General features: G+C 38.9%; 1 protein-coding gene across 1 annotated transcript in view; it reads right to left on the bottom strand.

Annotated features, from left to right (window-relative positions):
- Positions 1-3,459: 3,459 nt before the first annotated feature.
- LOC107095952 (opsin-5-like) overlaps positions 3,460-15,785 on the bottom strand; it is a 22,404-nt gene continuing 10,078 nt past the window's right edge. The window contains exons 2-6 of the mRNA XM_015392347.1: positions 6,994-7,084; positions 6,756-6,918; positions 6,420-6,547; positions 5,985-6,319; positions 3,460-4,627 (exon numbers count right to left, since the gene is read on the bottom strand). Of these exons, the coding sequence (XP_015247833.1) occupies positions 4,151-4,627; positions 5,985-6,319; positions 6,420-6,547; positions 6,756-6,918; positions 6,994-7,084 (1,194 nt within the window). The 3' untranslated portion in view covers positions 3,460-4,150. The remainder of the gene's footprint in view (positions 4,628-5,984; positions 6,320-6,419; positions 6,548-6,755; positions 6,919-6,993; positions 7,085-15,785) is intronic.

Genomic DNA, 15,785 nt, shown 5'->3' with positions numbered 1-15,785 from the left:
TAATATATTACATTTCTGACTGTATATCCCTGTAATTATTACACACTGTAGCTTTAATACTAAGTGGGGTCACGAGGGGTGCTGGAACCTATCTCCAGCTGTCAATGAGCAAGAGGCGGGTTGGACAGTTTGCCAGTCCATCACAGGGCAACACAGAGACAAACAGAACAAACAACCATTCATGCACACATCCACATCCAATTTAGAGAATGCAATTAACCTAACAGTCATGTTTTTCTTTTTTTTGGACTGTGGGAGGAAGCTGGAGTACCCGGAGAGAACCCACACATGCTCAGGGAGAACATGCAAACTCCATGCAGAAAGACCCTGGGCTGAAAACTGAACTCAGAACCTTCTTACTGCAAGGCAGCAGTGCTAACCACTGCTCCACTGAGCAGCTCTCATGACTAATATACTATCCATCCATCCATCCATCCATTATCTGACACGCTTGTCCCAATAGAGGTCACTAGGGGTGCTGGTGCCTATCTCCAGCTGTCAATGGGCGAGAGGAGGGGTACACCCTGGACAGGTAGCCAGTCCATCGCAGGGCAACACAGAGACAAACAGGACAAACAACCATTCACTCAGTTTAGGGAAGCCAATTAACCTAACAGTCATGTTTTTGGACTGTGGGGGGAAGCCCTCATGTCTAATATACTAATCCATTATAATGTTTCTTTGATTTTTCATCATCTTTAAACCATAGGAATCAAAAATAAAAGGAACATTACATGTCTAATATACTATTCCATTCTAATGTTCCTTTTATTTTTGATTCTTATGGTTTATAGATGATGAAAAATCAAATCTTAGTTTTTCTGAAAAACCAAATATCAGGTGAAGCCAATAAAGGGGCTTTAGTGCAGAAATGCTTAGTATTTTTTTTTTTTTGCTGCTAAATCATAGGAAAGACTGCTGATTTTATGGTCATCCAGCAGACAGTCACTGATGCTCTAAGTAAAGAGTGCAGGGCACACACGGTCAATGCGGGGGATGCCAGCTGTGCAGGGTTTGTAATAAGGGGACTGTTGACATAGTGGTCAAAGCAGTGTGCTTGTGCTCTAGGAAGGTTGCCAAAACCCGGTTCGATCCCCACATCCCACACTCTGTGTCTCTGAGCAAGACACTTAACCCCACACTTCTCCCGGGGCGCCGCACAATGGCAGCCCACTGCTCCCCAAGGAGATGAGTTAAATGCAGAGATAAATTCCTACAAAGTGAGATCAATAAAGTTCAGTTATAAATGATTATAATATAAAGTTTAGTGGAAGGAAAAAGTGGACCACAGCAGCCATAGTCTTGTTCAAGGTTAAGTCTTGTTACCTTGGCTAAGAACCTGATTGTTACTCTGTGGTTTAAAAGTCTTCCTTTCAGATAAAAGAAGAATTGCATTTAATTAGAAGATAAAAGTCTGAAGGAAGACGGGAGGGGTTCCGAGTCCTGCAAGTCAGTGTGTAGTTTCCACAGCATGTGCTAACATTGGAAGTTGTCCCATCTGCAGGTGCTTGTTTTCTGTTCTTTGGTTTGGACGTCTACTGACCAAATAAAGCAGGCAAGCGGCTATACTTCATCCATGAGTCAATACAGGTCAAGGATATAGTTTTAACAGCAGGACATGTCTGTTTTGACTTGATTTTACAAAAAAAAAATAATAAAAAAAATAAAAAAAACTTTCTGTGTTTAGATGGATCCTTTATCATCCAGTTTATTTATAAGGTGAATGCATATTCCTAATTCTGCAGAAATATGAGACTAACAACTGCGGAACTTTTAAAATCTTTATTAAATAAGTTCTACAAGATTTTTTTGTTAATTGTCAATAAGAGCATTCATTATGTTCATTTGTACATGCACAATAAGACACACAGCACTGTATAATGTTTAAAAAAGGAATGGAGCACATTTAAATATAGCAGAGTGTTGAGTTTGTAAATTTCTGGCAAAGCACATATTGAAAGCAGCATGCAGGACATCAAAAAGATAATGCGTCAATTTAAATAAATCTAGGTTCTCATTTATTTTAGTTCAAGGCTTTTCACATAAGCAATGAAAAGTGTAGTTTGATCTTTTTTCCATAGCAGATAATTGGCCCTGATGAATGGGGATCAGTAAAAACATTTGAGCAACCATTAGGGTAAAGCTGCAGTTTTGATCTGTTTTGGAAATCCCTTTCTAGATATAAAACTTTTTTTTTCCCACTTACATACAATATAAAAATATATAAAATATTTCTGGTTTTCATGTACTACGCTGCAGTTGTTATTAGATTCCTACTTATTTTAATACTGGATCTCCATTAACACAATTCTACCAATATCTAATTATATACCTTGACTGTAGTTAGCCTGAAAGTAGAGATGCGCTGATTGATAAGCCAAAGAATGGAATCAGCATATTTTCCCTTAATTGGCTCTAATCAGTGATTGGCCGGTCAGGCTTTATTTTTTTACTATTAATTAAATGAATTCAACCTCAAAGAACTCCCTTATTGACATGCTTCATGGATATTTTTTTCCTCTTTCATGTGCTAATCATTCTTTCATAGCCTTACACTGTTTCTACCTTTGGTTTCATTTTCCTGAGCAGCCTTACCATGTTTTTGACACTCTATCATAGAAATTTTAATCATAAGTTAATTGCTTCCACAAGTGCTTTGCACTTGTTAAAAATCCAGCCACATACCACATACAGTTAAGCCCACATCTACTCTAACCATTGGCATATTTCACATTCTTTTCATTCAACTAAGACACTGGATATTAAATGAAGAAAGTTGGATCAGTTTTGGAAACCAATTGCAAGTTTTTTTATTTACATTCTAGAAAAATGTCCTGTCAAATTATCCATACGCTCTCTCCAATCAGTAGAGAAATATTGCTGTTGTCAATCATCTTTTTATCATTTCCACTGTCATGCCCCCTCCTCTAACTCCATCCTGTCCTTTTTATGACTTCAAGAACTGCAACGAGCTGCAACAGCAAACAGCTGCCGGTCCTGATGGCATCAGCTGCAGGCTCCTGTGGTTCTGTGCAGATCGCTTGTGTAGTGTCATTGCACTGCAAAAACGATCTAGAATTAAGTAAAAATTTCTTAAATTAAGTGTATTCACCCTAAATTTGAGTAGGTAAATGAGATAGTTTGCAATGGAATGGGTAATTTTACTCTTAAAATAAGATAATTAGTTAATATGCACTTGAAATAAGACAATGCAATTGTGTTTTCTTATTTTAAGTGTAAATTGTTTTGTTCCGTTGGCAAAATGTCTCTTTTACCTCCTCAATCCAGGAACAAATGCACTTATTTTAAGAAAAAAATGACTTACCGGTGTCTAGATTTAGATTTTTTGCAGTGTGGATACATGTTCATCATAAGCCTGAAGCAGGGGGAAGTAACACAGATGTGCAAGACCCCTGTGTAGCACCAGTGCAAAAGACCACGCATCCAAAGTATCTCAACAGCTACAGGCTGGTAGCTCTGACCTTTTAACTAATGAAAACTAGTGAGAAATTGATCCAGATTGGCTGAATCATACTGGCTCAATCCAAAACGAGCAGTCAGAACATTACCTCACAAAAGGGTTGAATGGACAATTATCCTTCCCTTTGATTAGTGTTACCCAAAAAAGGCAGATTTTAGCTTTATTTTATGCTTGTTTTTAAATAGGTCCTAAAAACGATGAGGATGAACGCTCACAAAGGAGTCCAAGTCAACTGATAGTGGTGGTTTAGGTTGAGAGACTGCACAATATCGCTTCTTATCGTATAATATTCCGTGTCTCTTTGTTTTAACTTACTGCAGAACAGACAGCATGTCCCTGATTTGACAAGAGGAACAGAGTTTTAGTTTTTTACACTTTTGAAAACATGCTTAATGTGTGTTTGTTAGAATAAAAACTGCCAGCAATCTTACAGGCAGTGGGAAGTTAACAGTTCTAGTAAAATACAAATGTTTGTGAGAATTCTTTTCAGACTGACTTAGACGAGTGTAGATTTGTCCCTTTAGTCTTTGGAGTCTAAAAGCCCGCTGTGCACCTGTGGAGCTGCAATGGGATTCAGAGAAACACAGGTCAGAGCTTATCTTTTCTCGTGTTTGAGAATGTTTCCACTCAGAGTTGACCGCTTTGTGGAACCGACGAGTCACTTTTATTTTAGATCAAACTGCTTTGCGGTTTGATTGAAAGCTGGCCAACTGTCACCTCTGTGTAGGTGGATCCTGTCAGGATGCAGGCGGTCATTTGTGGAGCGGTCACATGACACAGTGCTGCATTTTCTGTACAGTTCAAACAGGCCCCATAACTCTCTTGTTGTCCATTTGAAAATCTTGTGGAGGCACTCGTGTCCTTGTTGTGCTGTGGAGAAAAGCTAAAACGTTCTTGAGGCTGTGAACTACTCCTGTAGACCATCTTCCGCAGTTTAGACGTGTCTCCACACAAACACTCCCGGAAGTTAGGCTTGCACAGCAGATAGACCATAGGATTGTAGATGGTGGAAGACTTGGCAAACACTGCTGCCAGGGCGAAAGCAGCCGGAGGGACATTTCTTGCGTCTCCAAAAGCAGCCCACATCGCTGTGATAGCATAGGGGGTCCAGGCTCCAAGGAAACCTATGCACACTGCTATGGACAGCTGTGGAGGACACATCAACATAAGCAGACAAACATAGAAAAATGTCAAAAAATACAAAAATAATAGTTAGTGTCATGATAAAGTTCCAAAAATATTTATACCCCAGAACTTGTCCACATTTTGTCACCTCATAACCACAAACTTCAAGGTCTTTTATTAGGATTTTATCGCCTATGAAAAAGCACAATGTAGTAGCAAAAACTTTTTTTTCTGGGTTTTAGATCTTCAAGGCTCTGAAGTGATGTGGATTCTATGTGTGGATTTTATTTTGTAACAAAATGACTCCTGAAGGTAATTGGGCAAACTTGATTTTAGAGCCAAGGCTCTATCCTGGCTCTACCTTTCTTTTATCTCATCCAAAATAGCGAGGTTAGCTTGAGCTTTTTTCAACATTTATGCTGCTATAAGTTTAGGCTGATGGAGGACATAGGGGCCGCTTTTTATTAATCTGCTTCATTCTATCTCTATTCTCTAATTGTGTAGTATTTGTTAGGTGCTTTTCTTTTCTCATAGTAGCTTCCACTGGTCTGCTTCTATTTGACTATGACTCCATCTTCTGGTTAGAAATATCAGCTGTAAAGCGGGCATCAACAACAACTTTCACCCTTTGACATGGGAAGTAACTTTTCTGCCTGACTGGGTCTTTCTTGGACGGGGTCACCTGTGAAGCTGCAGTTACTTTTTGTATATCTGCTTCTTTTTGTATGTCTGCTTTTGTCTCCTTGAACAAAAACGGCCTCAGCAGATGGCTGCTCACACTGAGCTTGGTTCTGCTGGAGGTTTCTTCCTGTTAAAAGGGAGTTTTCCTCTCTACTGTAGCTGCATGCATGCTTGGTGTGAGGGATTGCTGAAGAGTCAACGACAAAATGCACGCAAATATCTTTGCTCCAAGTTCATCTAGAAGGACCATATTTTGCAAGTCAATGACTCAATGCAATCAGGTAGTTTCCCTGATAGAAACGTTTAACAAATCAGACTGTATTGTTTTTTAAAGAGCATTGATAGGACATATTTTTTATCAAGGTAAAGGGACTGGCATGTACTCCTATTCCACCACTTTATAGTTATGCAACATATAGCTCTTAGGTGTATTACGTTAAATCCCATCAGAATATATATGTTTGTAGTTTTAATGTGACAAGATGCTAAATGTCTAATTACTTTTAAAGCAACTTATCAGAAAATTCTATCCCTGCTTGCTGCAATTGAAATATTCATTATACAAAAAAAAGATTTAGCAAGTGAGGATCTATTTTTGTGTTATTTAAAAAAACTATTAATACATTCATGAATCCTGTCAGTTGTAAAAGCTGAACTTTTTGCTGCTTCTGCATCAGTGGCAGTCACATCCTCTGACCTTCACAATGAGGGCATGTGCATTGGTGGTCTTGGCCTGTGGTGACACATGCTGCTGAACGGCCTGACGTGACCCGCGCACGGTCAGCAGAATGAAGCTGTAGGAGAGGAAGATGATGGCGCAGGGCAGTGCATAGCAAAAGACAAAAAGGCAGACTATGTATGTCAACGCTAAAAACTCCTGGTTGGGTGCGTGCCAGTCAATGCAGCAGGCCGTGCCATAAGGTTCAGCGGCGTAATGCCCCCACTGTGCCAGGGGCCCCACGGCAAACACAGATGCGTAGCACCACACTCCTGCCACCAGGAGGCGGGCGTGTGAGGGGGAGAACTTGTTCCCTGTTAGAGGAGATTTAAAAGAGGAGTTACTGTTATGACGTTTTTTTATGTACATGTAGAATTAGCAGCATTTTTTGTAGTTGCATCATTATCCCCTCACCATAGGTAGGAAAGCAGACTTTAAGGCAACACACAGAGGAGAGGGCTGTGAGGTTTGTCAGACTGCAGAGACCAAACAGCACTCCACACATTGCATAAAGCTGGCAAGTAATTTCTCCAAAAAGCCATCTGCACACATGAACAACAAGACAGATATAGGCCTTCAGCTGCAAAGCAGTTCCAACCAGATGACTGATCTATACAGTTTTCAAGGCTTGTTGCTTTTTATTAAAAAGGGGAATTAAAAGCAGGAATTATAGCTTTCTGTTTCAATCATTTTCAAAATAAAATGACTATGTTTGTTTACTGAAAGAGACAAGTCAAGTGATATAGGTACCTGTGCAAAAAGGCTGACGGTATTGCCAGCGGAAATAAGGAGAGCGTCATCCCGAGGTCGCTGATGGAGAGGTTGATGATGAAGAACTCTGCTGGTTTCAAAGTTGATCTCTTGTGATGAGCCACAAGCAGTAGTAGGCAGTTGCCTATTAGGGACAGTATACCTTCGGAAAAACAAGACTGGATTGGCAAAGAGACTAAATGTCAGGAAAAAATATCGGTTCAATGAGTGTACTCACAAAACAAGCTGTAGACGGTACCCATGAGAATGTCATGCTCCTTAGAGATGCTCGAGGTAAACAAAGAGGCTGTGTCTGAAGCATTTCCCATCTAAAATATTTACACAAAATATACAAATCAGAATCTCAGGAGCAACTCTTTACATGAAGGTAGAATTTATTCACAGAACCTCTAAAGTAATATAACTGATCTACCATACAGATCTACCATCTGTACGTTTTCATTTTGGGTTCTTAATTATGCTTTATTTTATGTTATTGTGTATTTTATAGATTTATATCATTTTTGAATTCTTAGTTTTAATCTTCCTTGTTATCTCTTTGCAGCATCTTTGCTATTATTTGTTCATTGGTTTTAGAAGATAAAACTAGTTATAATTTCTCTTATCCTTAGCTTAGGTTTTCCATGGCTGCAGATCTCTCCAGTTCCTTCTCTTAACCTCTAGTTTCCCCTTGGTTATTGTTTATTTTGTAGTCATTAGCATTAATTAGCATAAAAAAACTAGTTGCAGCTGTTTTCCCTGGTTACTCTTTGTTGCCCCCTAGTGTCCATTTCCTTTCCCCTTAGCTCCTTTCTAGCGGCTTCTGTCCGCACCTGCTCCCAATTAACTGATTACTTCACTTTTGGTTCAGTCTCCCATATATACTCCTCCTCTGCACTTAATCAGTGGTGATTTATCTTCATTTCCATCTTGTAAGTTTCTCCCAAGCTTCTGTAATTTTTCGTTCCTGAGTTCCCAGCCTGTTGTGTCTGGATTCAAGTTGTTGTGCCATCTACTTCACCATTAAAACTGCAAGAACCATGCCTCCTCTACTCTGCATGTGGGTCTACACAACATCCACCAACTCTGAAACTAACATTGAAGGCTTGATTGTATCACAATAAAAATTAAGAATATCCCCATTTTTAAAAAATGACATATATCCAGTTATAAAAAGATTTCAGTACAACTTCAAGTGTATATAAACCCCACACATTTAAAATTGTCATTATTGGTGATAAATTGTGAAGCCAAATTTGAAAAAGCTGGGTGTAAACACACTTGAAGATTCAATAAAACCAGTTGTAGCAGCACAGATTGTCTTCTGTACGACCTTATCAGCCTTTTACATTTTAGACCACATTATTTACACAGCAAGGGTTTATTGGTTGCATCGACAAATCTGGGCCAGACTTCAGCTGTCAGCCAGATGGTCTCACTTTTGACTCTGGAAAACAGAGAATTTTACACTCTACCTGTCAAGCTGTTTTAAAGTCCACCAGCATTAAAACAGTTAACGTCTTCTTTCATTCAAAGGAAGTGACATTACCTCCCCTTAAATTTCCCTGTTTCTATGTAATTAAAAACCTTTCTGTTCCCTTTAAGAGTCTTAAATAGTTTGGTTTCAATGTATTTAACCGATTTGGTCAGACTTCTGCATTCAGCAGTCCTTGTTCTACTAAGTGCTCCTAGAATGAGGATTAAAAATAAAGGCAACCGAACATTCACAGTAGGGGCCCCAATTCTGCAGAGCGACCTGTCAGTAAAATACGCAGCACTTAGTCTGTAGAGGTCTTTAAAAGTTAGTTGAAGAGTTTCATTTTCTGGCTTTTAATGAGTTCTTTTTAACACTTTATTGTAATTGTTGTTTCTCACTAATATGGTCTATATCTGAGATAGCGTTCTGCTTTCAGCATTTTTATCGTAGCACTATTGTAAAACACATTTTTTTTTTAGGTAGGATCTGAAGCAGGGGTAGGCATCCATCAGTTCTTTAGTGCCACTATCCTGCAGCTTTTGCACATGTCCCTTCTTCGACACACCTAAAACAAAAGGCCAAATTACGTCCTTGGCATGTCGGTGAGTTCAGCAGAGGCCTGACCATTAACCAGTCATTTGTTTAAGGTGTGTTGGAGAAGGGATGCATGTAAAAGCTGCAGGACATTAACACTCAAGGACTGATGTCTTACTTTAGTGTAACGTATTTACAAAACAAGCCAAAATCACCAACCCTTCATCACTCCATGGGGTGTCTTCTGTCAAAACCCTCTACTTTGCCCTCGTTTCTACAGAGCTGAACAATAAATCTTGCAAACCTAAGTTGTGAGTTCATATTTAAAGAGAAGAGGTACTCTGAAAATAAAGAGCATCATGAATGAACAAAAAGGTTCCTCAGTGCAGAACTCCACAGTGACGGCACAAATGATGACATTGCAAGGTGATGTTTTGAGCACTTGGCTCTTTATCAGACGTGTCTCGGTCTGATGAGGAGCCAAGCGTTTGAAACTTCACCTTGATGTAATGAAGTGGTGTGATAAATGAGGAGGGTTGAACTCCTGCAGTGTCATGTTAACATGTTTACTGAGGTTTCATGAGGCTTTCATGAGGGAGCTTTTGGATTTCTCGGTTCCTTTGAGCATTGCATAGTCTAACCTTGAGGTATATTTCCTGGGATGTCTGAGGATATGGTTCATTTGTGATCATTTTCACTACAGAATTAGGTGCTTTAAATTGTTTGGAAACAGTTTATAAGCCTCACCAGATTGATGTTCAACTACAAATTGGTTCTCTGAGTTTTTTTGAAGATGCCCTTCAGTCTTGATTATGGGCGACAGTGGCGTTGGATGTAGGAGTTTGCCCTGAAATCGAAGGATTGATGGTTCAAAGCTCCGACTTTCAGTGTCGTTGTGTCCTTAGGCAAGACACTTCACCTGCATTGTCTACTGATGGTGGTCAGAGGGCCCGGTGGCGCCAGTGTACGGCAGCCCCGCTTCTGTCAGTGAGTCCCAGGGCAGCTGTGGCTACAATGTAGCTTGCCACTATCAGTGTGTGAATGTGTGCATGAATGAATGTAGTGTAAAGCACTTTGGTCAATAATCCTGACTTGAATAAAGGCGCTATATTAGTACATGCCATTTACCTTATAAGTACATGCCATTTTGATATTGTGTTAACAATCATTTACCGATTTAAGGCCAAAATTCTTCTGTTTTTAAACTGGTGGGACACTGATGGTGGTCTGTTGATTAAAAGCCTTTGATTTCTAGCACTTGACTTCAATTTTCTCACTTTGATGCTATAAAAGGGTCAACTTTCCCACATAGTTTTCTTTTTTTTTTCCGGCTCGTGTTAATCACACTATAGCAGTGTGAGCTTTGTTCTGTGCTTTACATGAGATTACATTTGATCATGTTTACACCTGGTAATGAACACTACCTTTTTATTTTGTCATATGTAAATTGTATTTCTGCTTAAATAAACCAGGGTACTCTGAAATTGAGTTACTAGTAGCTACAGATTTATAACCACATCAGTGTAACCTTGCTCAGCTTAACTCTGACTTCGGCCTCTCTGTGCACCACAATCTGTTCTCCTGCTGTTTTTTACTCAATATTTACAGACCAGGCAGTCAGATGTGGAGAGAAAAAAAAAAGAAAAAAGATTTGAATAATGACAAAAAAGAAATAATCCCTTGCAAAAGATGAAAACCCTTTTCGTTTTAAATCCAAATGTACTTTGCAGGATTGACAGATGGGAAGAATGATGAAACCTGTGCCTTTTAGAATTTGCAGCAGGTATATATGGGGATGAAGACAAATTTGTCACTGTTTTGATCAAGTTTCTGCTGAAAACTTTCATCATTTGAATGTAAGGAATCAGATATATTGACCATGTAAATAGGATTCAGTGATCAAAGAAAGAACCAAGGACACTTTGCCGTGATGGAGAGCTTATTGCACAAGGATTTCAGGGAGTTAGTAAATTAACTTTATATGGTGTTAGAAGAATCCTTTGTCTAATGTCTTCTCAACATCTCTTGAAGCACGTCTTAGACACTTAAGCTCCCACTTATGAGTCAGACTCCAATTTGAAGCATCTGTATCTCCTTTCAGGACTGTTTTTTAACTTGCTGATGACTGTTATTCTGAGGATCTCTTAGTTTAATGGGAGACTGATGAGGTAAAAGTAAACCTTTGAGGACAAGCACAGAGGAACAACCAGTGTGGAAAAACATACTCTGTTGTCTATCAGAAAGGAGCTAGGAAGGCATACAGGATAAAGAATCATACTAATTGTTATGCCAGTCAGTCGACTCGTCTATGACAACATGTCCAGTGAGTCTGAAAGGAGGAGACTCAGAGAGATTTATAGTTATGTCCAGTTTCTGTGCCAAGAGCTTGACTCTTCTCTGCACAGCCATGGAGAAAACAGTGATTCTCCAACTTTCACTGGTTAACACAGTGTCTGAGGAGACAGCTCAGTTTATATTTGAAGTGAGATTTTCTTGTTTAATCCTCCTAACTTTGAGAGTTGCTTGACGTGTCTTCTGTCTGAGCGTATTTAAAGACTGTCTGGTCTGTAATCCATGTGTCCTGTCCAGCTCCGTTTACCCTAACTTTAAGCTATCGTCCTGCTGCATGCAGGAATTTAACCAACCGATCCGGTGAAATCAACGTCAGTAGGAGAAACAGGGTATGCTTTTACATTGTTTAAAAATATGAAAAAAAACTTACTACACTACCAAAAGTTGTGCTCATCTTTTGGGGTTTGCGGTTAGAATAGTTTAGGTTAAAAAAAATCAGATTCTGCAATAAAACATCTCATCCGCTTATTTGCAACATTTCATAAACTATCTTTCATATACAGGATTTCTTAAAAGTCTCTGAGTTTTAGAGGGTTTTACTTATTTGAATATACTGTCAAATTTCTGGCTGGCCCATGAATGATTGGACAATTTAAAACAATAGTGTTTTTACTTTGTTAAACTGCTTAAAATGAAAAATAGTTTAATGTATATAAAAAGTATAGACTTTTATTTCAATTTATTTAATAAGAGAAAATAATTAATGTCTGCTTGATTACTCATAACAGCAAATTCTACAGGGATATAACATTTACTTAAAATTTTAAGTAAAATGCAAGTTCACTTTGCTTAATTTTTTTAATAATTCTAACTTACAACTTGGATGTAATTAAGTAAATGTTACTTAATATCTTCACAACTGTTATGTTTAATGGAAAGTAAAATTCACTTGATACTAGCAAGTTAGTGTTACTTGATATTGCAGCATTAAATCTTACTTAAATCATTTGAGTGCAAATACTTACAATATATTTTTAAGTAAATCTTATGAACTGTTTTTTTTTTTCAGTGTATGCTCCCTGATATGTTCTGTTCTCCTTCCTTCCTTCTTTAATTCTTGTTTATTATCAGTTTTTAGACTTAGACATTGTCCTTTTGTATGAAATGTGCATTTCTTTAAGTGCAGCAGTGATCAAATTTAAACAGTGATTGAGAAAAAGAACATGGTGCAAAAAACGGCATTGATATTAAAAGTTCAGAGCTTTAAAATATATATGGTGCAATTATGCAGTGTTTTGGTTTGGTGTTGTCAGCTTGATGTAGAGTCTGTGACCTGATTTAGAGTTTTTAAAAGCAGTTATGCAGACTTTTTAATTTACATAAGGGGAAATAATGATTTCATTATCTGCTGAATTTAGAATTAATTTTTATGTTTACACAATGTAATAAAATGTGTGATAAAATGTTGTGTGTGATCCCATAGTAAAACACAACTTGTTGCTAGGCAGAGTCACCCTTGTTAGCAGCACAGCAGCAAGACATTTCTTGCAGTTGAGTACCAGATTTTTGCACAGCTTGGAAGGGATTTTCACCAATTCCTTTGCAGTATGTCTAAATCCTTTAAGTTTCTCTGCATCTGTTGGAAACGCTAACCTTTAGCTCCACCCAAGGGGTTTCAGTCGGGTTGAGGTCAGGAGACTGACCAGGCCTTTGCATGACTTTAATATGCGCCTTGCTGTGCCACTCCTTTGGTTGTCATGCTGAACGCTCCACCCGTGCTCCATCTTCAGTGTTCTTACTGAGCAAAGGAGGTTTTTTCATCCAACATTTTTCAGCACAGAGTCCTATTTAATCAACAAATATAAACTGTCCCATAGTATAATGCTTCTACCTCCATGCTCAACTGTTGGGATAGTGTTCTATGATTCATATTCACATTTACTCATCCTCCAGAAAATGGTTTAAAATCATGCCGATCTGTTTCTTCTGACTGCAGCACATTTCCAGAAGTATTTTCTGAGTCATTAGAATGCTCACTTCAAACATTTGGCTGGCCTGTACATGCACCTTCTTCTTAAGCAGATGGTTTTCAGCAGTATTTTACTGAATGATTTTTTTTTGTCACTAAAGGCCCAATTGCCTTTAGGTCATTAATAAGATCCTGTCTTTCAGTTTTAGTTTCCTCCTTCATCTCTGTCACCATCATCCTCATTGCAAGAGCTGATATTTTATGTGAAGAGATTATGGATAGATCCTGGAGGGTTACGGGTTTTTCTTGCGTGACCTCTGCTTCCTTTAATGGCACCAAGCCTTTTGCTTATGGTTTTGTAAGCCATTCCAGCCTTCTTCACGTCCACAATTTTGTCCCTGACATCTTTGGACAGCTCTTAGATCTTGCCTGTGGTGCAAAAGTGACTAATGTGCAAGAAACAGGTGTTGGTAGTTAGTTGACTGGGCACAGCTGTATGTCAAATGGAAACTAGTCAATCTGTGGGACTCAGACTCTGGGTTGTTCTCTGGGATCTAATGGTGCTTAGATTTGTCCTCAAAAGTTAAGATTTCCAACTGCCAAGTCTTGAATTTCCATTGGATTGCCCCAAAAGTTGCAAAATCAGTGCAACACGATGTTACCAGATGTATACATTCAAGGAACAGTAGGTACACTTTCCCACTTTATCTGTAGCAGTTCTCTATATATGCAGCAATAAAGTGGCATTATGTAACAGGTTATGTCAGGTTTCCAGATCTGGGTGGAGTGGCTGTATGTCTTTTCCCTTTTTTCTCTCACAGGGTGGCAGGCTAATTGAGTCCAGCTGGGTTCCATTACCCCAATCAGTGGTGGCCTTTAAGAAGGAGCAGTCTCCCTCAAGCTCACGGCAGATGGTTATTGTACTCAGAGTGGATCCCTTTTGGAAAAGACTCCTGTCGGATCTACCTCCCCCAAAGCTTCCGTTCTGCTCCTCCTCAGGCTCACCAACTTGGCCTTCAGAACTCCTGGCTCAAACCTGTCCACCCTCATCTCCAAACAAACTGAAAGACCAGTGTCTCCACTCTCAAACCCCCAACATCTACTTCTAACCAGCAAGACCGGGCTTCATGGACTCCTACTCAATGTAAGCTGACTTAAACTACTTAAAACAACCTTCCATAATCCATCCATCACCATTAAACAACTTGTTGCCTCTCCCAGTCCCTGCTCCCTCAGTTCTTTCCATACTCAGCTGTCCTCGCATTATCCTGAAAATAAACTGTTTAAGTCTGCTTCTCTCTGTGCGTGTGCCTACTTAAGAGTCCAAGAGCTAGCATTATGACAGTTTCTCTTTTTTACAGTCTGAAATTCATGTATGATTTACATATGTGTTATAATTGGTGTATTATTACCTCCACTAATAATCACATTAGTTTTTAGAACCCAAGAATTTTACATTCATTTAAACATAAGGCTGGTCACCTGTTTGCGAAATGCCATGGCAGTCTACCATCTTGAAAGTACATGCACCAGGGAGGGATAAAACAGTACTAACATGTGGAATAACAACACATTTCCCTTTGCTGCCAGTTCAGTGTGACTGAGAGGTGAAGATCATTTGGAGACTCCAACTCAACAACTAAAAGTTCTGCCCTATTGCAGCACAATGCAGGATCATGCACACGCTGCAGCATAAGAAACAGTTCCACCATACCCAAAAGAGCAAAAAAGAGAGAACTTAAATGACACTGAAACTGGAGACATAAAAAAAAGCAGATAAATATAAGACAAGCCTTTTCCAGGTGGAAGGAGAAAATTAAGGAGAAAGATTTTGCAAGAGACTGAAGTTGTCATGGTTCTTGACAAGTAATTGAACTGCAATGCCTAAATTAGTCTAAAGCTACATTTTTCTATTCAGTTTAATAAGACAGTTTTGCTTGTTACCATAGAAACCATAACAGTAGATCCAGCAAATATATACCAATCTTGTTGGCACATAATTGTAGGTTTACGTTGGTTTAGAAGCTTTCAAAGTCACAGTGAGCGCTTGGCTTTTTGTTACAGTAAATGCCAGCTTGTAGAGACTTCACTTTGGTGATATTGTTACATCTGCGTTATCGAGGCCTCGTCACACACTGGCGGAGACCTCTACCGCAATACGTATTTAAGGTCTTGTCGTGCAAGGGTAGTGTTAGTTTGAGTGACATACTGGCATTTCACCGCTGGATGGCAGTAATTGTCGCACAATATCCCTTTAAATCAGTTTTTAAGGTACTACTTTAAGTTCGACATGTTCCAATGCTATTTGTTTGCACAGATTACAATGTAAAACGGCAATTTTGTCATTGTTATGGTTGTAAGAGTGTCCATCTTTACCATAGAGAATATAAGGATCTACAAGAAGAAAGCTGGAATACATTTATGTTGGAAATTGGGTCGCTGCAACTTTTAAAATTTGATTTCAGAGGATAATGGAATGAACCGAAATGATTATTTCACTAAACACATTTTCATACTTTATATCAATGTCACAATCTGGCCTGTTTGCTCTCCCTTAATTAGTAATTCCTCTCACCTGCCGTTTTCCCTCCCTACCTCAATTACAATTTATTCCCCTCATCTGTTTCCTCTGGTTTAAATTAAGTTCAGCCTGAGCATTCAGTGCCAGATCATTTCTTGTCTTTCTGTCAGTCTTTCGTTTCAGTTTTAGTTCATGGTTCATGTCCTGGATCCCAGCAGCCAGTGGAAAGAGGGTTTT

The sequence above is a fragment of the Cyprinodon variegatus genome, unplaced genomic scaffold (genome assembly GCF_000732505.1).
Source record: "Cyprinodon variegatus isolate N-32 unplaced genomic scaffold, C_variegatus-1.0 Scaffold587, whole genome shotgun sequence".
NCBI lineage: Eukaryota > Metazoa > Chordata > Actinopteri > Cyprinodontiformes > Cyprinodontidae > Cyprinodon > Cyprinodon variegatus.
The sequence above is the reverse complement of the archived record's forward strand: the minus strand, read 5'-3'. Positions and strand labels throughout refer to the sequence as shown.